The sequence below is a fragment of the Jaculus jaculus genome, chromosome 12 (assembly GCF_020740685.1).
Source record: "Jaculus jaculus isolate mJacJac1 chromosome 12, mJacJac1.mat.Y.cur, whole genome shotgun sequence".
Lineage (NCBI taxonomy): Eukaryota > Metazoa > Chordata > Mammalia > Rodentia > Dipodidae > Jaculus > Jaculus jaculus.
Window position 1 is genome coordinate 32,218,809 of NC_059113.1, and position 23,446 is coordinate 32,242,254.

The following is a 23,446-nucleotide window of genomic DNA, read 5'->3' on the forward strand; positions in this document are numbered from 1 at the left end:
TGGGAATTTGAGGTGTCTTTGACAGCATTGGAACCTTTCTCAGCTCCTTGGCTGTGTAAAGATTTCTGACACCTTTCCTTTCATCCACAGCCTCCTCACCCGCTCTGGCCCTGCTCGCCTGGAGAAGCAATCCGCCTTGTGGAACTGCAGTTTCCAAGGCTTGTTTCTCCTTCTTGTAAGGAAGCTCTGGCTGGATCTGGGAGCAACACCTCCTGTTGTGGTAGAAGCGGCATCGGATGGTGAGAGAACTGCCTGATGACAGGAAGAACACAAAAAAGGAAACAGGAAGCCCGGCGTGGTGGCGCACGCCTTTAATCCCAGGACTTGGGAGGCAGAGGGAGGAGGATTGCCATGAGTTCGAGGCCACCCTGAGACTCCATAGTGAATTCCAGGTCAGTCTGAGCTAGAGAGAGACCCTACCTGGAAAAACCAAACAAAACAAAAAGTCAAGTCATAAATGCAATGGCCTTGGAGCTAGAGGGCTATGGCTTCCCTCTATATTTTCTCCCCTTTGGCATCCTGTGATAAAAGTCATATCAGCAATGACACATCTTTCTTTTTCTATGGCAATTGATAATATAGAATTTGTTGTTTGTTCGTTTATTCTGAGACAGGGTCTCATGCATCCTAGGGTGCCTCAAACTCATTATATGTAACCAAGGATGACCTTGAACTTCTAATCCTCCTGCCCCCAACCTCCCAAGTGCTGGAGTTACAGGCATGTACCTGCACCCTCGGTTTACGTGGGGCTGGAAAACGAGCCCTTGGCTTTGCGCGTGCCAAGTAAGCACTCTACTAACTGAGCCACCATTAGTGCACGGGTCGCACACTATCGAGGGACGAGGGGAGGAACGTGCACCATGCAGGCCTCCTGCGTGCAAACACCACTGGAACATTTTGCCAGTCTGTGCCAAGACAGGAGGGGGCGTGTGGGGGGAGGGGCGTGTGCATGCGCATAGCAACTGCAGAATGGATGTAGCTAGTATACATTTGCATTCATGTCTGAAACTGCTCCTTCCCTGCAGCTCGAGGCTGCGACATGGGATCCTGCTGGACAGCAGACCCGGCCAGGGGCATGGTGACGGTAACCCAGCTCTTCCATGACAGCCAGCTTGTTCCTCATACAAATCTCCTCTCACTCACTCCTTCTGGGATGTCTCATCTAGGACCTGGGGAGGGAATGTGGTAGTTATGAGCATATATGTGATGTCTGGAATGTAAATTATATTAGTAAATTGCCATGCACTGTGCAAGCTTGATGGAAGCTAATTCTAAAGACTGAGTATGGCCCCTCGCTGCGTCTCAAAGCCAAACATCCTCTGAGACCCCTTGTCCCTGGGAAGGCTGGCCCTCTGGCCCTGGACAAGGAGCATGGAGAACAACAGACAGCTTTTGGGAACGGCTGGAAGGCTATCTGCCTCTTTTTCTCTCATAAATAAATGAAATAAAATTTTAAAAAAATGCAAGTACAGCTGGGTGTGGTGGCGCACACCTTTAATCCCAGCATTTAGGAGACAGAGGTAGAAGGATTGCTGTGAGTTCGAGGCCACCCTGAGACTACAGAGTGAATTCCAGGTCAGCCTGAGCTAGAGTGAGACCCTACCTCAACCCCTCCAAACAAAACAAAATAAAAACAAGACAAAACAAACAGAAAACAGCAAGTACAGCCAGGTGTGGTGGTGCACACTTTTAATCCCAAGCATTTGGGAGGCAGACGTAGGATTGCTGTGAGTTCAAGGCTACCCTGAGACTACAGAGTGAATTCCAGGTCCACCTGGGCTAAAGCAAGACCCTACCTCAAACCCCCACTCCCAATTGCGTAGCCAGGTGTAGTGGTATATACCTTTAATCCCAGCACTTAGGAGGCAGAGGTAGGAGGATTGCCATGAGTTCAAGGTCACTCTGAGACTAATTCCAGGTCAGCCTGGGCTAGAGTGAGACCCTACCTCGAACCACGCCCTCAAAAACAGTTGCAAGTACAGCTATCGTATGTACACGAGTTTTCCAGACAGAGTGATGTCCCTCTGGGTAGAAGAATAGAAATTGGGAAGGTGAGCTTGCTGGGCAACAGAGAGAAGCTGCTTTCCCAAGTGGGATCAGTTGGGACCACTGTCCCCAGAGAAACAGCCCTTATCAGGTCAAGGTGGGGCACTAGATGGAGCCACCTACTTAGGCTGACTACCTGCTTCTGTGAAAAATATGTCTCACTGTATTCATGGCCCAGGGCAAGATACCCCCAAAGACAGCAGACACAAGTCATCAGTGGGCACTGGGCTGGGTGAACAAAGGGAGCCCAGGTCCTTGTGCCATCCTCCCTGCTGCTTGGACCAGGGAGGCGGGACTTACATTTGAGTTTAGGCTTACAGTCTGGCTTCATAGATGCTTCGCTTCATTTTCCCAAAAATATGAAATAAACATGGCCAAACCAATGTCCAATGAATTATGGAAATGCCCTCTCACGGCGGTGTCTAGCCTATTTTAGCTTATCTGTACTTCACTTGGTTATTTCTTTTTTTAAATTTTAAATTCTTTTTTCAGGGCTGGAGAGATGGCTTAGCGGTTAAGCGCTTGCCTGTGAAGCCTAAGGACCCCGGTTCGAGGCTCGGTTCCCCAGGTCCCACGTTAGCCAGATGCACAAGGGGGCGCACGTGTCTGGAGTTCGTTTGTAGAGGCTGGAAGCCCTGGCGCGCCCATTCTCTCTCTCCCTCTATCTGTCTTTCTCTCTGTGTCTGTCACTCTCAAATAAATAAATTAATTAAAAAAATTAAAAATTTTTTTCTTTCAGAAATACGTGGGAGATGTTACATTATTCCTGATTTGAAAAAAAAAAAGTGTATTAAAAAAAAAATAAGGGCAGTAAGGTAAAGAAAAAATTCAAATTATGCCTTAATCCTACCGCTCAGAAAGAGCATGCTACTTTATCTTTTCAGAATTAATTCGATCACAGTTATACATTGACGCATGCTGAAGTGTGGTTGTTAGGGGTATATTATATCTTTGTCTACTTTTTTCCTTTAAAATACATCATTAATTGCTTGATATGAATAAGTATGAATTAATATAACATCCATTCAAAGGGTTGCCTTACATCCTATAGTTATGCTGTAATTTATTAACCAATACCTATTTCTTTTTTTTTAATTTTTTGTTCATTTTTATTTATTTATTTGAGTATGAGAAAGAAATAGACGTGAAGAAAGAGAGAGACACAGAATGGGCGTGCCAGGGCTTCCAGCCACTGCAAACGAACTCCAGATGCGTGCGTCCCCTTGTGCATCTGGCTAACATTGGTCCTGGCGAATCGAGCCTCGAACCGGGATCCTTAGACTTCACTGGCAAGCGCTTAACCGCTAAGCCATCTCTCCAGCCCCCAATACCTATTTCTAAATAACACAATTTTTTTTGTTTATTTTAATTTATTTATTTGAGAGTGACAGAGAGAAAGAGGCAGATGGAGAGAGAGAGAGAATGGGGCGTGCCAGGGCCTCCAGACACTGCGTGCGCCCCCTTGTGGATCTGGCTAACGTGGGTCCTGGAGGATGGAGCCTAGAACCGGGGTCCTTAGGATTCACAGGCAAGCGCTTAACTGCTAAGCCATCTCTCCAGCCTGCCAATCCCTATTTCTGTTATCCACTATCCTAGATGAAATGTTAGTGGTAAAGGCCAGAGCATAACTCAGTGGAAGGGTGCTTACCCAGCATGCATCTGGGTTTGGTCCTTAGCACCATACATAAATGAAATCAACAAGATCTGTGATAACATTCTTTAAAAACATGTTTTATTTATTTATTTACTTATTTGAGAGAGAAAGAAAGGAGGGGCATGTGCCAGGGCCTCTAACTACTACAGATGAACTCTAGATGCATGCACCCTTTTGTGCATCTGGCTTTATGTGGGTATTGGGGAACTGAGCCTGGGTCCTTAGGCTTCGCAGGCAAGCGCCTTAATCACTAAGCATCTCCTTAAAGCAAAATCCTTGTGATCTCTATAATAATTTCCTTACAGTGTACTAGTATTGAGTACTGTTACTAATTTTTTTGTTTACTATTATTAATATTTTTTCAATTACAAATAAATTGCTTTAGCATGCATTGAATTTATTGCTAATAAAGTTGAACATTTTTCATGAATTTATGAATCATTGGTCTTCTTTAGTGAATCATCTATACATCCTTGATTTATATTATTATATAAATGTTACATGTATATACATTATATTGTTATAATTCTTTTTAAAATGTTATTGCTTATTTGCAAGCAGAGAGAGAAAGAGAGAGAAGGACAGAGAATGGACCAACTCCAGATACATGTACCACTTTGTGTACTAGGGAATTAAACCTGGATCTTTAGGCTTTGCAGGCAAATGCCTAAATCACTGAGCATTCTCTCCAGCCTTTAAAAAAAAATTATTCATTTATTTACAAGCAGAGAAAGGGGGACTATCCTAATTCTTTTTAAGTAATCATAATCCCTTATTTAATATATTTAAAAGATTTTCCACGTTAATTTTTTTTTTTTGGTACTTTCACTTGTGTGTGTGTGTACACCCATAACGTCGTGTGTGGTGTACATACCCGTATGTGCCTCGTGGCGCTCGATGCACTTGCCTGCAGACGTGGGAGGAGCCAGTGAACCGCTCCATCATTCTTCTGCCTGTCTTTGAGCCGGAGGCTCCTTTTTACTAATTCCGGAGCTTTCAGGGGCTCCAATAATTCGCAGGTCTCTATTCCCACATGGGATCTGGAGGTGTAAACTCTGGGGGTCTGGGGCCCCCTCAGGTCCTCATGCTTGCACAGGAAATGAGCTTAATTGCTGAGCCATCTCTCCAGTCTTTTTTTTTTTTTTTTTTTTTTGAGGGTCTCACTCTAGCCCAGGCTGACCTGAAATTCACTATGTAGTCTCAGGTTGGCCTCGAACTCACTGAGATCCTCCTACTTCTGCCTCCCGAGTGCTGGGATTAAAGGCGTGCGCCACCACGCCCGAGCCTCTCCAGTCTTTTTTTTTTTTGGGGGGGGGGGAAGGGCTGATATTTTTGACTTAGCCACTTGAATGTACGTGATATCCCACCTTATGTCTGTGTTTGATAAGCTTAAAAAGACTTAATCCGCTGTAAAACTATAAAAACATCTATATTTTCTTTGAATCCTTTTAGGGTTTCTATTCTTATATGTCAGGATTTAAATCACCTAACAATGGCTTTCTGACATCAATTATTATTATTATGTTCTCCTTTCTCCATTAGCTTATTACATGCTGATTTAGCAGGCCGTGCACCTATTTGATTTGGTTTCTGTTACCAATACCACGAATTCGACTCACCCTTAGTGTTGCCTGTTACCACCTGGTGGCGCTGCGTTGCCGGCGGCGAGCTCATCTGCGGAAGCGACCCGAAGGGCTGCCAGCCTCCCTGGCCCAGCTCAGCCCGGGAGAACATGGCCAAAGACCCGGGCCAGGCAGGCTGCGTCCCAGCCACACCCACCCGCATAAAGGGCTCGTGCTGTGACCTCCTGGGGACCTCGCTAGCAATGGATGCTTCACACGTAAACCCCTGGCATAATGAAAAAAGGGCAGTGCGCTCTCTCCATTCCAATACTGAGGTCCTTCAAATCAAGCAGATGGCACCTTGTCAACCAGGACCAAGGTGGCTCCCGTCACTTTGGTGCCTCCTTCCACAAACAAAGCGGTGCCATTCTGTAGGACACTGTGGAGAAACGTGTCAATAAACAATGTGGCAATGTTTACACAATGCTTGCCTAATACTTGGAATGCTTCAGTGTGCCACAACTGGTTTGAAAGCACTTGGCAAAGTTAACTTTGCAATTAAATGTGAACAATCTCATGCGTATGACAAAACTGAAGCTCAGAGAGGCTAAGTGGCTTGGCCAAGACCACACCGCACGTAAGAGGCAGAGCCAGGATTTGAACCCAGGCAATCTTTTTTTTAAAATTTTTATTAGCATTTTCCATGATTATAAAAAAAATCCCATGGTAATTCCCTCCCTCCCCCCCACACTTTCCCCTTTGAAATTCCATTCTTCATCATATTCCCTCCCCATCACAATCATTGTACTTACATATATACAATATCAACTTATTAAGTACCCTCCTCCCTTCCTTTCTCTTTATGTCTCCTTTTTAACTTACTGGCCTCTGCTACTAAGTATTTTCCTTCTCACGCAGAAAGCCCAATCATCTGTAGCTAGGATCCACATATGAGAGAGAACATGTGGCGCTTGGCTTTCTGGGCCTGGGTTACCTGACTTAGTATAATCCTTTCCAGTTCCATCCATTTTTCTGCAAATTTTATAACTTCATTTTTCTTTACCGCTGAGTAGAACTCCATTGTATAAATGTGCCGCATCTTCATTATCCACTCATCAGTTGAGTGACATTTAGGCTGTGAACCCAGGCAATCTGTCTCAGTTTAATCACTAATCTGAAGAGAAGAGTTAAGGGAAGGAACAGGATAGGGAGGTGCAAACCCCGAGATGGGCTTTTGGTTTTGTCCCCCAAACACACATGGGTTTACATGCCCCCTGTCCTCTGCAGAGGGCCTGCCACCCACATGGGGTCTGGAATCTGCTCAGCAGAGTCACTCATGGCCAACATTGCTCAGTTCCTGCCTCTCCCTCAGTCTACAGTCACTCTTCCCAAAGCTGGTCTCTGGAAGGCAGGCCCTAAGGTGGCTATGGCCTGTGGATCTGGGCTCTGGTGGGCCTTCTGGCAGCCAGACTGCCTGTGGGTCACCTTCATGAGTTGATGGAGCCATGGGTCGGGCAGCGCAGGAGGCCCGGCCAGTGTCCTGCCTGAGAACAGGTGTGCTACAACGTGCACTCTCAGAGGACAGGATCTTCTCTGTTGTTACCAAGTGTGTTTCCTGAGGAGCCCATGGGCAGGGCCAGCACCCACCCAGGGTCACAGACATCACTTTGGTGGACAAACTCAGGCACTTACATCCCAGGAAGTGATATGAGTTAATAATTGTGGATTTGGGCTGGAGCGATGGCTTAGCGGTTAAGGTGCTTGCCTGCAAAGCCAAAGGACCCAGATTCGACTCCTCAAGACCCACGAAAGTCAGATGCACAAGGTGGCGCATGTGTCTGGAGTTTGTTTACAGTGGCTGGAGGCCCTGGTGCACCCATTCTCTCTCTCTCTCTCTCAAGCAAATAAATTAAAAAAACAAGAAAAAATATAAAAAAATAATAATTGTGGATTTTTGTTGTTGTTTTCTAAGTAGGATCTCACTCTAGCCCAGACTGACCTGGCGCTCTGTAGTCTCAGGTTGGCCTCGAATTCATAGCTGTCCTCCTACCTCTGCCTCCTGAGTAAAGGCGCACACCACTATGCCCGGCTTTTTTTGTTGGTTTGTTCAATAATGGGTTTTCTTTACAATTTGCTAAGCCAAAAATCTTTTGCACAGCCAGGTACAGGTCACTGGGTGGTGGAGTGAGGAGGCAGCACACTGCTCTAGTCCAACAAGAGGGGACACACAGAAAGGGACAAGTTTCCTCCTCTGCCAACTGTGAACCCCTTGAGAAGGTTCTAACCTGCCCTGCCCAGTTTTGGCCCCCAGCACAGGGCTGGGAAAAGTTGCATCCAAGTTCTACATGACATCTGGACTTGTCCTCATGTCCTTGGTCCCACCCTATACCATTGCAAGGTCAGTTATATATATAATTTGTTTATTTGAGAGAGAGAGAGAATGGGCATGCCAGGGCCTCCAGCCACTGCAAACAAACTCCAGCTACATGTGCCCCCTTGTGCATCTGGCTAACGCGGGTCCTGGGGAATCGAGCCTCGAACAGTGGTCCTTAGGCTTCACAGGCAAGCCCTTAACTGCTAAACCATCTCTCCAGCCCAAAGGTTTGTATTTTTTGTTTGTTTGTTTTTGTTTTGTTTTAATTGGGTAGGGTCTCACTTTGGCCCAGGCTGACTGGAATTTACTATGTAGTCTCAGGGTGGCCTTGAACTCATGGCAATCCTCCTACCTCTGCCTCCCGAGCGCTAGGATTAAAGGCATGGGCCACCATGCCCAGCTCATATTCCCTTTTCTTTATCATCAGGAGTGATTGCCCTCTTTCATTTTTATTTGGCAACTTGTCTTATTTTCTTGGTCTTTACTAGAATCAAATCCTTTTTTTTTTTTTTCCTTCCAGAGAGCAAACTCTAAAAGGGAGGGCTCCCTCTCCTTGCCAGCACTTCACGAACAGCTCGGGAGGCTTCTGGTGCCTCAGGGCAAGTCCTGTGTGGAGGCGCCTGTCTCACAAGCATGTGTACCCCTACCTGCTTTGGGAATCCCTGTGCTCTTCACCTTCTGTCTGGTAAAGTACATTAAAAATTTTGTTTTTTTTTTTGTTTTTTGCGAGGTGGGGTCTCACTCAGGCTGACGTAGAATTCACTACGTAGTCTCAGGGTGGCCTCGAACTCACTGCGATCCTACCTCTGCCTCCTGAGTGCTGGGATGGATTAAAGGCGTGTGCCACCACCCCTGGCTTTGTTTGTTTTTAGAGGTAAGGTCTCTCTCTAGCCCAGGCAGACCTGAAACTCACTATGTAGTCTCAGGCTGGCCTCAAATTCATAGTGACCCTCGTACCTCAGTCTCCCAAGTGCTGGGATTAGGTGTACCCTATCATGCCTGGCCATTTTGAAAAAAAAAATATATATTTAAATATATATATTTTTTGTTTGTTTGAGAGAAAGAGTCAGATATATACTGAGAAAGAATGGGCACGTCAGGGCATCCAGCCACTGCAAAGGAACTCCAGATGCATGTGCCACCTTGTGCAGCTGGCTTACGTGGGTCCTGGGGAATTGAACCTGGGTCCTTTGGCTTCTCAGGCAAATGCCTTAACCACTAAACCATCTCTGTAGCCCTAAAAAAATATTTTTAATTATTTATTTGCAAGGAGAGAACGAGCAGGGGAGGGGAGGGAGAGAACAGGCTTGCTAGGGCCTCTAGCTGTTACAAACAAACTCCAGACACATGCACTACTTTGCCCAGCCAGCTTTACGTGGGCACCGGGAAATGGGACCTGGGGCATTAGGTTTGCAGGCAAGTATTTCAACTGCTGAGCGATCTGTGCAGCCCCTCCTGCCTCCTGTCCTTTTCAGATGAGAAAGCAGCCTAGGGAGAGCTAAGGTAGGTGCCCAAAGTTTCAGGGTGTGGGGGTGCAGAGTGGCCACCCCATGGTGTTGGCCAGGGGGAGCATGGTGTTATGTCCCCATCTCCTGTCCCACCCACACCAACAGCAGCCCAACCTGCATCCCCTGTATATGGTGCTGAGTGGGAAGAGCATGGCACCCAGGGGCCTCCTCATGGGCAGCAGGGCACTCACAGGGCCTCCGTTTGTAGGCTGCTGTGGGGAGTGCAGGACCCCACCCTGCTGCTCCTGGCAGGCTCACCATGAGCGCCAAGTGGTGGGCGTAGGGGATCCAGTACCTGGAAGCGCACAGTCGGGGCGCTCCCTTGGCTCAGACCCCACTTCTGTGCAGGCGCTTCACCCACCCAGCTCTGGCCAGGCCCAGACCCAGGGGGGTGGGAGCGAGTGGCACGGTTGAATCTGCTGCTGCTTTTGGCTCATCTCCCCAGGGTGTGGCATCCACAAGTCCCCGTATGGGCCTGGCACTGGGCGAGTGTTTACGGGAGGTGGCCCAGTCACCGGGGGAGTAAAACTGAATGGGTCTGTTTGAGAGCATGTGCTGGGCACTTGGCAGGTGCGGGGCCCTTGCCTAATGCTCTGGCCGTGAGGTGTCAGCCCAAAGTCAGAAGCTCTGGGCTGGAGTGGCCTGAGCCATCTATCCCGACCCTTATTCCGATTTACAGATTGAGAAAACCGGGCCCTAAGAACAGGTTAAACTGTCCAGAGTCAACACCCCAAATCTGACCCAGAACTCGGGTTACCTGACTCTGGCTCACTTTTTCCCTTCCTGGCCCTGTGTGACACATACCTTGGGCTCAGAACTGGGCAGGACCCTGTTGTCATTGTTGCCACACTGCTCTTCAAAGTCACGTGTCCTCTGTCCCCAGGCAGGGCGGCAGTATCAGTCCAGAGTCTGGGGGCTTCTCTCTGGTGCCTGGGGTCCTGGGTGAGCAGACAGACTGCTGGTTGGCATTGCCTCTGCCCCAGGTCCTCTCAAACTGGTTGGGCCTCTCTATCCATGAGGGGAGCCACCATCTAGGGGTACCTGCCCCACCTCCACCTAATGGCTTGGAAGGGGGTCACAGGAAGGACCCTTCTGGACCTCTGTCTCACCAATCCCAAGCCTGCTTGGCTGATGCAAAGATTACCACAGGCCCAGAGCCTGTCTACCAAGGGAGATGACAGTTCATTCGTGAATCTAACATTTGTGATGTGAAGTGGCATTATATAAAACCAGCTTTCACATCAGTCTGGATGTATGATTTAGACTGTTTTTAGTGGGGGAACCCACATTCTTTTAAAAAAAATTTTATTTATTTATTTGAGAGAGAGAGGGAGAATGGGTGCACCAGGGCCTTGAGGCACTGCAACTTGGGACCTGGAGAATCGAACCTGGGTCCTTAGGCTCTGCAGGCAAGTGTCTTAATTGCTAAGCCATCTCTCCAGCCCAGAACACACATTCTTATAAATCATAGCTGGCCAGAACTGGGTGACAATATCTCGGGATGAGTTCACACAGGGGTCCAGGACACCAACGTAGGCATATGCCAGCATCCTGGGGGCATATCATCTGTGACCTAGGTGTTAAGCAGAGGATTCTACACTGAGTAAATTAATTTATAGAGCTAGGGACATATCTCAGGGCTACAGTACTTACCTAGCAGATAGGAAACCCTAGGGCTCCACCCTCAGTAGTGTGCATACGCATATGCACACATTAATTTGTTTGTAAGGTGATTCTTATTTTTGCTATGGTTTCCACTGGTATTTTCTTATAGGGATCTGTTATGGTGTACTTAACACCACAGTCAGCCCGCTTGCTCTTTTTTTCCCCAAGGTAGGGTCTCACTCTAGCCCAGGCTGATCTAGAATTCACTATCTAGTCTCAGGCTGACCTCATACTCTCAGCAATCCTACCTCTGCCACTTGAGAGCTGGGATCAAAGGCGTGCACCACCATGCCTGGCTTTATCTCTTTAAAATCCATTCATGCATTTGATTTGGGCCTGGGAAAGGGCTGGAGGTTGGGAGGTTCAATCCTGCTCCCAGCACCAATTGTGAGGTTTTGACACCTGCTCATGATGCCAGTTGAGTTCAAAAGTTTGAGTCCCACAGCCAGGCAGGGAGGGAGCCCTGCGGGCTCAGGACAGCTTAAAGAATATCCCTTGGAGGCCATGAGAAAGTAGTGCGCTTTATTCGGGGAAAGGTCTGTCATACCACACTTCCTTCAGGGAAATCCCATTCTTCACTCTGCTGCTTGCCACACCAGAGCTCAACAGATAATGTTATATCACTCACAGCAAAAGTGGCCAGATGCCCCAAACTTTATTTCATCATTCATTCATATTATATGCGCTCTGCTGATTCATTTCCTGCCAGACATGCAGCCAAGGCCATTGGCCAATACCCTGTTTACATTTGTAGCATGCTGCCTAACACATTTTATTTGATAGCGACAGACAAAGAACAAGGCAGACACACACACACACACACACACAGGGAGAATGGGCACACCAGGGCCTCCAGCCCCTGCAAACGAACTCCAGATGGATGGATGCACCACCTTGTGCATCTGGCTCACGTGGGTACTGGGGAATCAAGCCTCGAACTAGGGTCCTTAGGCTTCACAGGCAAGCACTTAGCCGCTAAGCCATCTCTCCAGCCCCACATCAGGCTTTTATGTTTTCCTCACATAGGTGCCCCGAGAGCCAAGCATCCCCCTTCCCCTGCCCCTTCAGAGACATCACAGACCCCACTCCAGGCCCGGCCTCTTCCTGGGTCTCTCTTCCCCTTCCAGAGGCTGGAGAACACCCTGAGAGCACCTCATCTAGAACCCTGGATGTGCATGGGGCTCAGGTGTAGATGTTTTAACAGCAAGCCAGTGAGCCCTTTGGAGCCTTCTCTGTCCAGGCTGGGGGCAGTGTCCCTTGGTGAGTCTTGGCATGTGTAAATCAAGGACTTTGGTCCCAACAGGATCCACTGAGGGAGGCGGGGCCAGCCCTGGGGGCTGCAAGGCTTCAACGCCTGCGCACTGCCTCACACTGCAGCCTTGTCCCCTGCCTACTCATCCGGGGACCCTCCTGGTGATAGTCTGGTTTCCACTGCTCGCCTTGGATGAAAGTGCGAGTTGCAAGGTGCACTCTCCCTCCCGTGGCCCAGGGTGGCGCCAGCATCCCCACGCAGTCGCAACTTGCTGTTGCACCCCTCAGAACAAGATACTCTGGGTTTGCCGTGTGTGCCCTCGGAGAGCGGCAGGCTTGGATTCATTTCCCCCATGGAAAACAGGGCTTCTCCTCAGAGGACTGCTGAAGATCGGACAACCTGTATTTCTAACAAGGTATCAGGCAGTGCAAATGATGCCGCTCAGAACCACTATGATTTAGCATAATGCCCTTCCTGCAAAACTGCTCCCTAAATGCAGAACTCACATGCAGGGGTCTCCCAATACAAAGGCCGGGGTGACCTGCACTGAGTACAGTCCTTTCATTGTGACTGAGCTCCACTGGTTGGTATCTTCCAATGCAATTCCTTTTGTCTTTTCCAGTGGCATTTATTGGTTATTTAACATTAATTTGACGTGCTGACTATTTATTCAGAATGCTTGCTTTTCACTTACTTGTAGTAATTGTTAATGCTCTAGGAATGCATTCACTTAAAGTTGTTTTAATTCCTTTTTGTTGTTTTATTTTTATTTATTTGAGAGCGACAAACAGAAAGAGGCAGAGAGAGAGAGAATGGGCACGCCAGGGCTTCCACCCACTGCAAATGAACTCCAGACACCTGCGCCCCCTTGCGCATCTGGCTAATGTGGGTCCTGGGGAATTAAGCCTTGAACTGGGGTCTTTAGGCTTCACAGGCAAGCGCTTAACTGCTAGCCCTTGTTTTAATCCTTTGACATGAAATTGCTTTTTCTTTTTTTCCCCAAGGTCAGTTCTCACTCTAGCTTAGTCAGGCTGACCTGAATCTCACTCTGTAGTCCCAGACTGGCCTCAAACTCACAGGGATCCTACCTCAGCCTCATGAGTGCTGGGATTAAAGGTGTGTGCCACCACACCCAGCTCATATTCCCTTTTCTTTATGATCAGTAGTGATTGCCCTTTCAGTTTTTTTAAATTTTAAATTTTTATTTATTTATTTGAAAGCATCAGAGAGAGACAAAGAGGCAGAGAGAGAGACACAGAGAGAAAATGGGCACACCAGGGCCTCCAGCCACTGCAAACAAACTCCAGATGCATGCGCCCCCTTATGCATCTGGCTAACGTGGGTCCTGGGGAATCGAGCCTCGAACCAGGGTCCTCAGGCTTCACAGGCAAGTGCTTAACCACTAAGCCATCTCTCCAGCCTGCTCTCTTTCATTTTTATTTGGTAACTTGTCTTCTTATTTTTCTGGTCTTTACTAAGATCAAATCCTTGCTGCTTTATTTTTTTCATTTCATGGATCTGGTTTCTGCTGCACATCCATATAGCCTACAGTCAACTTGTACATGCAAAGAACTTACCAGCTCTGCTTCAAGTGTACTTCACAGAACTAATGCCCTTTTAAATCCCTGTCTGGTCCACTGGGCCGTGGCTCCTTCCAAACAGGCTCATGCCTCAGTTCAGTAGGGAGACTAGTGCTTCCTGTGTGCCTGCAACTAAACTGCACTTAAAAAGTATTATTTGAGGGCTGGAGAAATGGCTTAGTGGTTAAGGCACTTGCCTGTGAAGCCTAAGGACCCAGGTTCGATTCTTCAGGTCCCAAATGAGCCAGATGCACATGATGACACTCATTCTTACTCTTTCCCTCTCTCTGTCTCTCATAAATAAATAAAAATAAATCTTTAAAAAACTCTTTAAAAAAACCCCAAAATTAAAAAGTATTATTTGAGCCAGGTGTGGTGGCAAACGCAGAGAAAGGAGGATCACCGAGAGTTCGAGGCCACTCTGAGACTCCATAGTGAATTCCAGGTCAGCCTGAGCTTGAGTGAGACCCTACTTCGGAAAACAAAACAAAACAAAAATTATTTGAGGGCTGGAGAGTTGGCTCAGCAGTTAAGGTGCTTGCTAGCAAAGCCAAAGGAGCCAGGTTCGATTCCCCAGTACCCACGTAAAGCCAGATACACAAGATGGTGCAAGCATCTGGAGTTCATTTGCAATGGCTAGAGACCCTGGTGCATTCTTTCTCTCTCTCAAATAAGTAAATAAAAATTAAAAAAATACTACTTGAGAGAGAATGAATGAATGAATATGGGCATGGCAGGGCCTTCTGCTTCTGCAAATGAAATCCAGACACATGTGCCATTTTGTGCACCTGGCTTTGTGTGGGTACTGGGAATTGAAACTTTAACTGCTGAGTCACCTTCTGAGCCCTAAAGTGCACTTTATTTATTTATTTGCAAGGAGAGAGAAGGGGAAGAGAGGGAGAATCTGATATGGATGCATCAGTGGCACCGTAAAGGAACTCTAGACATATGTGCCACTTTGTGCATTTTGGCTTTATGTGGGACATGAATGTAGGCCCTTAGGCTTTGCAGCGGAGTCCTGGGGGTGCTGGGCGTGCCATCGTGTTCCACATCATTACCCTCCCTCTGCGCAGGGAGCAGAGAGTCATGGGTGTATGGTGTGAGGAAGTTGGGAGAGGTCCAGGAGTCACCTGATCGCATTCTGTCACTTGTCTCTGGCAGGCCGCTGGGCAGGCACGCTGGCCTGTGGCCTCTGGCAGCTTTTACTGCCTGTGCTGAAACCAGACTAGAAGCAGGCTGTGGAGGAAGTCAGCAGCCCCTGACCACCACACACACTGCATTTAGGGCATATGGGCAGAGTAACAGCTCAGCCAGCAGTGCCCAGAAGTCCTCCTGAGCCTATCCCACTGATAAAAGCCATACTAAAAGTAAATAAATAAAAGTCTCAAACTAGCCTGGACCCAGCTGAGCAGCCCTGAGAATGCTTCACTCCAGAGAAGGTGACAGAAGGACCCTGGCCATCTTCTTGGACCAGTGCTCTGAAGCGGCCTTGGCTTCTCACAGAGAAAAGGCTCCGGTGTCGACAGGCGGAGGGCCTAAGAGGTGTTCTCCCCAGGAGCCAATCTCACCTACCCCAGGGACGTTTTACCTCTGTGTCCACACTGAAGTCATCACGATGCTTAAGATAGAGCTGCAGTTGAAACTGCCAACAGTGAAAAGCCTACAGCTATGAGCAGTTGTTACTTTGGGGTGTCCTAAAGGCCTAGGACACATGGCTAGTGGTGACCAGGAGGGCAGCAGGCTGACCGCAGCATGCTCTCCCCCCTTCAGGTTCAGAAGCATGCACAGCCATGGTAGCCCAAGCCCACGCCCCACGCAAATGCTCCTGGCTGCCTTGTGTGCTCTGTGTGACAGGACGCTGTGCAGGACCAAGCTACCTTATTCCCACCTTCATGAAAATGACATCTGAAAGACCGGGACGACAACGCCCATTGTTTAACCAGACACACAAGTACCAGGCCCGACATTAAGTACTTAACGCCCTTGGCCAGATACCACATACTCCCTCTCAGATGAGGAAACTAGGCTGAAAACGTAGGCACTTTTCCCATTGTCCCACAACATGCACAGGTGAACTAGTCTCTGAGCAATGGGCCGCCCACAGCTAAAGCTCATGTTCTCACCCAATGAACTTCAGCCAGGACAGGCTGTTGGCTGAGGACGGCCTAGCCTCACTCTCTGGCCAGCGTGGATATGGAGGCACTTTCCATCTAACTCTCCTACCCTTCAGACAGATAGGCACACCTGTGGCTTGAACCCAATGTCTGTGTGATAAAGTAATGGTCCCAGCCTAGCATGCAGGGTCCCCTCCTTCCTGCAAGCTGGTCTAGTGCCAGGCATGTATGCACAGCGGGTCACACTTTTTTTCCAAGTCACACCTTCACGGCCTCACCACATCCAAGGCTGACCCTGAGGACCAGCGCGGTGGCAGGCTGGTTCACTAAAACCTGGAAGGCAAGACTGTTATAGGAGAAGATACCCACGCGATCAACTACTTACAATGTGCCCTTGAAGTCATACATAAAAGATTTCTTAGACCTGTCATATGTCATCACAGGAACAGGCTCGGACAGGTGCACTCCACGTCTGATCCTATCAGTGGGCACTCTCTGCACAGCCAACTGTGTGTGGTTCAACATGCTCTCACATACCTTCTCCTCAGGCACTTTCAGCCATCTTTTCTCCTAAGGTGTCGCGGGTGGAGACCGATCACTCAGTCTAGCCACCGCAGTCCATTAACCTGGGCTTCCTGACCAGGCTGAGGCTTGGCCCTCTTTCCTTGTACTAGTACAGGGTTTGCTGTTTGAGTCTGCAGGGCCTAAGGCAGCTCCCATGGCGTTAAGTTCCGGATGAGTTCAAGGCTGAGTGCCACGTGCTCCAGAGGCAGTCTATGCCTGGCAGATCCTGCCAGCAGACTGTCATGGGCAAATGTGGGGCTTTCTTAGGGGTCGGCAACATCACAGCAGCTGGGAGCTTCTCATCAGAGCCCTGACCACTAGACAGTAGAACAGACCTAGGAAACAGACAACCAGTCGCGGTCAGAAGTTCCGGCGAAGTCATCTTCCAAGGCTCAGGGTCTATTGTGGAAGAGGGGGGGGGCGGAAAGCATGGAAGAGCCGAAGAAAGGGGGAGCACTGCTTACAGTGCAGGTGACCAGACGGAAATTGGCCTCGATATCCATGACCTCACAGCGCCTAGCTTCGCAAGACCCTCATGACAAGGAGGAAAAGATAATGACAAGTGAAGAGAGGGAGCAGGTAAGATGGGGTGTAGATCTGTGAAGGGGAAAGCGGGGCAGGGGAGGGAATTATCATGGTTTATTTCCTGTAAGTATGGAAGCTGTCAATAAAAAGGAAAAAAAAAAAAAAAGCTGGGCGTGATGGCGCACACCTTTAACCCCAGCACTCGGGAGGCAGAGGCAGGAGGATCGCCGTGAGTTCGAGGCCACCCTGAGACTGCACAGTGAATTCCAGGTCAGCCTGGGCTAGAATGAGACCTTACCTTGAAAAAACAAACAACATAATAAAAAGGAAAAAAATAAAATAAAAACAAAGAAGTTTTAGTGAAATCCCATGCAAGTGAACCTTGGACTACTGCTGAAAAGACTGGCACATGGCACCTTGGGAAAATTCACAAAGATCTGCAATGTGATCATTTTGTTGTGCTCAAATTGATTTTTCCTTCTTTGACCCAGGCTGTTTGGTTTTGTTTTTGGTTTTTCAAAGTAGGGTCTTGCTCTAGCCCAGGCTGACCTGGAATTCACTCTGTAGTCTCAAGAGTGGCCTCGAACTCACAGCGATTCTCCTACCTCTGCCTCCCAGCCAGACGGTTCTTTTAAGACATCAGGTGACTGGAGAGGAGAGTGGGAGCTCCAGGACTGGCCCTGGGTTCTCTCTACCATAGCAGCCTGCTGTCCCTGTGGCAGTGTATCTCACACATTTACTACTGCTCTGTTCTGTTGCATGTGGCTTTAAAAAAAACAAGCTGGGCATGGTGGAGCAGGCCTTTCATCTCAGCACTTGGGAGGCAGAGGTACGAGGATTGCCTTGAGTTCGAGGCCACCTTCAGACTCCATAGTGAATTCCAGGTCAGCCTGGGCTAGAGTGAGACCCTACTTTGAAAAACAAAAACAACAACAAAAATCAGGCAGGCATGGAGGGGCACACCTTTAATCCCAGCACTCAGGAGGCAGAGGTAGGAGGATCGCTGTGAGTTTGAGGCCACCTTGAGAGTACACAGTGAATCCCATGTCAGCAACAACAAAATGCCCAAAACAAACAAACAAAAAAACCCCTCAGAATCCTAGGATTGTCACTATTATTCAAAAATATAATGTAGGCTGTTATGGCACTTGCCTGCAAAGCCAAGGGACCCAGGTTCAATTCCCCAGGACCCACATAAGCCAGATGCACAAGGTAGCTTATGTGTCTGGAGCTTGTTTGCAGCGACTGGAGGCCCTGGCATGCCCATTCTCTCTACCTGCCCCTCTCTCTCTCAAATAAATAAACAAAACTAAAAAATATTTTAAAAAACAAAAAGAATAATATATGAAGGGTTTCGAATAAAACACAATGGCAAAATGTGCCATTAGCATTGAAACCTGCGTATTTCTTGGCACCGCCTGTTCCCACTTGTCTGCAAAGCCTCTGTGGAACTGAGTAGGCGCCAGCAGGCCCTGCCCAGGCATCCCTGAGTGCCCTCTGGACACAGGGCCATGAAGCACTGGCCATTTCAGAAAGTGGGCACAGGCCTTCCTGCTTGCTCCGGTTCTTTCATTTCACCAGCATTTTCACCTGTCACTGATCCTGAGACCACAGGCTCTGCTTGTACTCTGCCTTACAGCAGTGTGATGTGTGAACTAGAGCAATGCAGCGGCCTGCTTGCCACGAAGCCTCAGGACAGGGGTCAGCGCAGACCCACGTTCTTGGTTGCTGTAGGCCTGGGACTGGCGAAGACCTCGGGGCTCAACAGTGAATCAGGCCATCTCCCCTCCTCCACAACAGAACATAAAGTGAGGAAATCTTGGCTAAGAGTTTAAAATGAGCTGGGGAGATGGCTCAGCAATTAAAAGTGCTTGTTTGCAAAGCCTACAGGCCCAGGTTCAATTCCCCAGTACTCACATAAAGCCATGCACCTGGAGTTTATTTGCAGTGGCAAGAGGCCCTGGTGCACTCACTCACTCTTTTTCTCTCCTTGCAAATAAAAAAAAATATTCTTTCAGGCTGGGTATGGTGGAGCAAGCCTTTAAGCCCAGCACTTGGGAGGCAAAGGTAGGAGGATCTCCGTGAGTTGAGGTTGGCCTGGAAATATGGAGTGAGTGCCAGGTCAGGCTGGGATAGAGTGAGACCCTACCTTGAAAAAACAAAAAAATTATTAAAGGAAAAAAAAAAAAAGAATTTAAAATGAGAAAGCATGACAGAGTTAGCAAAACCACTTTTGATAGATAAAATCAAAACAATGGATTTACACTTAAGAGAAAACTTGCAATCAAAGGATTATCTCCATATCTGAGGCTGAAATTAATAATTGTGCCAAATATATGAAATATAACGTATTTATTTTGAAACAGAGTATTAGCACAGTATTAAGTATTTTAGCTTAACTTAAAATTGCAATGTACAATTTAATATAAATGAAAGTCCTATATTAAAGTTTTTGCATAATACTTTCTGATTGATTATTCTATTATGATCCCATTTAAGCCACTTTTTGGTCACCTAGGCCAATGATTAACTCTTGACACCTCATACTGTGATGAAAATGTAATGTACTTCAGACAGCCTGGAACAAATTATCCAACAGAGGCGATTATACAGTCAACAGAGCAAACTATGTTCTTGCTGAGTGAGCCAAGTTTTGCTTTGGGTCTCAGTGAGCAGTGGTCTCTGCAAACGGGAGCTCTGAGGCCCGGCCGGGCCCTGGCAGCAGGGAATGCCAAGCTCCACGTAAGTCTTCCTTGGTGCTCCACTTGCCTTGAAGCACCGTGGGTCTTGGCCACAAATGAGGCTCTGAAGAAGAGTAATTTCTCACTTGCTTGGGAGCTCCTCTTGCCATCCTCGAACCCTGTTAGTATGTCCCACTGATTTTCTTCAAACTTCTCAAAAGGATCCACCATTGTTGCCCCATAAAGTTCTCAAGCCTCGAAGTCCTAATGCCTTCATTTTCCACGATAGGAAATGGTCCCTCCCACTCCAAGTTTTCTTTAAGCTGAATTTATTCAGAAAGGGATCTTTTTGAAGTTTAAAAAAGTGAAATTTGCACTGTGCTTCAGAAATAAAGAAAAGCTTTGCCCTTAAAAATCAGTATAATTTGGCTGGGCATGGTGGTGCACACCTTTTATCCTAGCACTTGAGAGGCTGAGGTAGGAAGATTGCCATGAGTTTGAGGCCAGCCTGAGACTACATAGTGAATTCTGGGTCAGGCTGGGCTACAGCAGGACCCTACCTCAAAAGACAAGCAAACAAACAAAATCAATATAACTGAATGGGGCATGGTGGCACATGCCTATAATCCTAGCACTCGAGAGGCAGAGGTAGGAGGATCTCTGTGAGTTCCGGGTCAGCTGGGGCTAGAGTGAGACCCTACCTTAAAAAAACAAAACTGAACTAAACTAGGGCTGGAGAGCTGGCTTAGCAGTTAAGGCACTTGTCTGTAAAGCCAAAAGAACCCAGGTTTGATTCCCCAGAACCCACATCAGCATATGCTTGCACATACTGCTGAACACCCATTCTCTCTATATGCCTCTCTCCTTCTCTCTCTCAAATGAATAAAAATAAAATGAAAAAAAATTAAATCTATATAACTTGGAACATAGGATGTTATGGGGAATTTTTTGGGAGGAGGGCGGCTCACTGTTTCCCAGGCTGGGCTCGGAAGTCCTGGGACCATGGAATCCCCCGGCCTCAGCTTCTGCAACGGCTGCCACTGTTGGCACACACACTGCACCTGTCAGTATTTTTACAACTCTATCTATTAGAGAATTTTAAAACTGCCACTTAGGTTTTTCTAAGATGCAGAATTATGACCCTCTAACATCACATGCATGACTGACGATGTGTGTGTAGAGCTGGCAGTGATCTTCTAGGGAGCCCTAGGATTTACAAGATGCTGTGGGTGACACAAAAATCGCCGTTTCTTGGCCTTCTGGTTAAGATCCAGTATAGTATGTGTAGTTACAAAAAGCACTCTGGCCAGCCACAACACACCGTCACAAACCACCACATGCCAGTATTGGACAAGGATCAAGAAAGATAAAGACCGTGGGCCAGATGGCATGTACGACCAGAGAGCCAACTCCCAAAGGTCATGGTCTCACGTATCAGTGGGTGAGGTACATAAATGTGTATCCCCCAGTTTCAGTGCCTCAAATTTCAAAGGGAGCTGGAAGGATGTAGCCTCACCACTCCAGAATACAGAAGATTTCTGGCAGCCCTGAGTGGTGGTGTACCCCTGAAAACTTTGCCAGAACAGCAGTGTTAGTGGGGCACAGACGGAATTGGAGGCAAAGTCACGGAGCAGGCTGAGCCTCCTGTACAGCCCCGAGGAGTCTGAGTTTAGCCAGACACATTCTTGCCAGCACCATCTAAGTTCCCTGAATACCCTCACTACTGGGAAATGCAAGAATTTGGCTGAAATAGCAGGTTTCATTAGTGGTAAATGGCAATGATTTCTAGGTGCGATTACAGAGTATTTATATACTTTCTGGGTTTGGCAGGATTTAAAATTTACTGGTTTGCTAACCATTTAGTAGAAGAATAACTCAGCAGAGGCAACCAGGAGGTTGAGCAGGGTCAGTCTTCAGTAGTACACAACCTGCGAGGGAAAAAGGGGTGCATGTTACTATTTACCCCAAACCCAGCCACACCCAGCCCTGGAAGCTGATCAGGAGACTGGGTCTCACACAAACACCTCCCATCAAGAGACGAAGTGCTCAGGAAAAAAAAAAGGCCTAGGTGGGTAGGGCTGGAGAGATGACTCTGTGGGTAAGGTACTTGCCTGTAAATCCTAATGACCGGGGTTCAATTCCCCAGTACCCACATAGAGCCAGATGCACAAAGTGGCACATGCATCTAGTTTGCAGCAGCTGGAGGCCCTGGCGTGCCCAATCTCTCTGTCTCTTCTATCTCTGTGCTTGCAAAAAAAAGGCCTAGGTATCCCTTAAAGACTATCCATGCAGCTTCAACTGAAAAGAGAATTATGCTTTTCCTCAACAATAACAACAGAGGTGGCGACAGATATTCTGTTCAAAATCAAGAGATAACAGCATATACATGGATTATTCGGGCACTGTTAAGGAGGAAGCAAAAGTCTCCCCATGAAATTTAAAAACTGATGAACAAACTTGTTTTTAAAATGCAAAACCACTAAAGCTGAGAAGTGCTATTGCGACTTTCGAGTGAGAGTGTGACGTCGGTCAGAGGCCTCACATTTCCTAACAAGTGATGGTGATTCTCCACCACCTGTTCCTGTTTCAGCAGCGCACACATTATCATGCCGAATGTACAGAAAAGAATAGGGTGGTCTTTGTGGAAGGATGGCCCACAAATCAATGAAGCATCCTGGATTTTTGTTTGTTTGTTTGTTTGTTTTGTTTTCTGAGGTAGGGTCTCACTCTGGCTCAGGCTGACCTGGAATTCACTAAGTAGTCTCAGGACGGCCTTGAACTCACGGCGATCCTCCTACCTCTGCCTCCCAAGTGCTGGGATTAAAGACGTGCGCCACCACGCCCGGCTGCATCCTGGATTTAAAAAAAATCAAATTACAGATAAAAAGGAATTGACTGTAACAAATGCCAAAGAAATTCAGAAAATCAGGAAGACATAATTTAATGGATGAATGTTTATGACTTATCAACTAAGCCAAGATTAGAAAGATGCACTGATATATATAATAGGCAGTAAAATTGAAGTAGGAATTAAAAAAAAATCTCCTAATTCAAAAACAGTCTAGGCTCAAGTCCAACTGCCCAATTCTACTAGATCTTCAAGAAACAACTAACACCAATGCTTCTCAAACTATTCCTTAAAATCAGAAAGGAACAAACACTACCCAACTCTTTATATGAAACCACTATGAATCACCCTGACACCCAAACCAACAAAGGTACCCCCCCAACACACACACATCAGAGAGAGGGGAACACTAATTTCTCTGACAAACATAAATGCAAAAATTATCAACAAAAGTAGAAGGAGACTAATTGAGAAGAGGAAGTGGACTGACGGGAGGGGAAATGACACAAGGGGTAATGGGTGAAAATAGTCAAATTACATTATATCCATGTATGAGCAAAATTATCCAGGATGCTTTCTACTTTGCTTTTAAGCATTTCATCCAATATTTCCTTTATATTGTAGTTCATGATCAAAATAAGATAACCTATATAAAATGCTTGATAAAGTCTCTGGCATATGGTGCATCCAAAATATAGAAAAAAAAATTGGAGAAAAAAGTGAAAATAAACCACCTATAATGCTTTCTGTAGCTCACGCACTTTAGTGTTATTTACCTATGTTCTAAATCCACTCCAGGGCTGGAGAGATGGCTTAGCAGTTAAGATCTTTGCCTGTGAAACCTAAGGACCCAGTTTGAATCCCCACCACCCACATAAGCCAGAGGCACAAGGTGGCACATGCGTCTGGAGTTTGTCTGCAATGGTTGGAGGCCCTGGCACAGTCGTTCTCTTTCTCTACTTGCCTCTTTCTCTCGTTCTCAAATAAATGAATAAAATATATATCTTTTAAATTTTATTTTATTTTATTTATTTGTGAGAGAGAAAGAGGGAGAAAAAGAAGCAGATAGGGAG

General features: G+C 47.1%; 1 protein-coding gene across 3 annotated transcripts in view; it reads right to left on the bottom strand.

The window, feature by feature from the left end:
• Positions 1-20,212: 20,212 nt before the first annotated feature.
• Aldh3a2 (aldehyde dehydrogenase 3 family member A2) overlaps positions 20,213-23,446 on the bottom strand; it is a 30,872-nt gene continuing 27,638 nt past the window's right edge. For all 3 annotated transcript variants that reach the window (XM_004669062.2, XM_045131681.1, XM_045131682.1), the window contains one exon: positions 20,213-21,453. Coding sequence is in view for 2 of the 3 variants with exons in the window: in XM_045131681.1 (XP_044987616.1) it covers positions 21,439-21,453 (15 nt within the window). In the remaining variant the exon portion in view is untranslated. The remainder of the gene's footprint in view (positions 21,454-23,446) is intronic.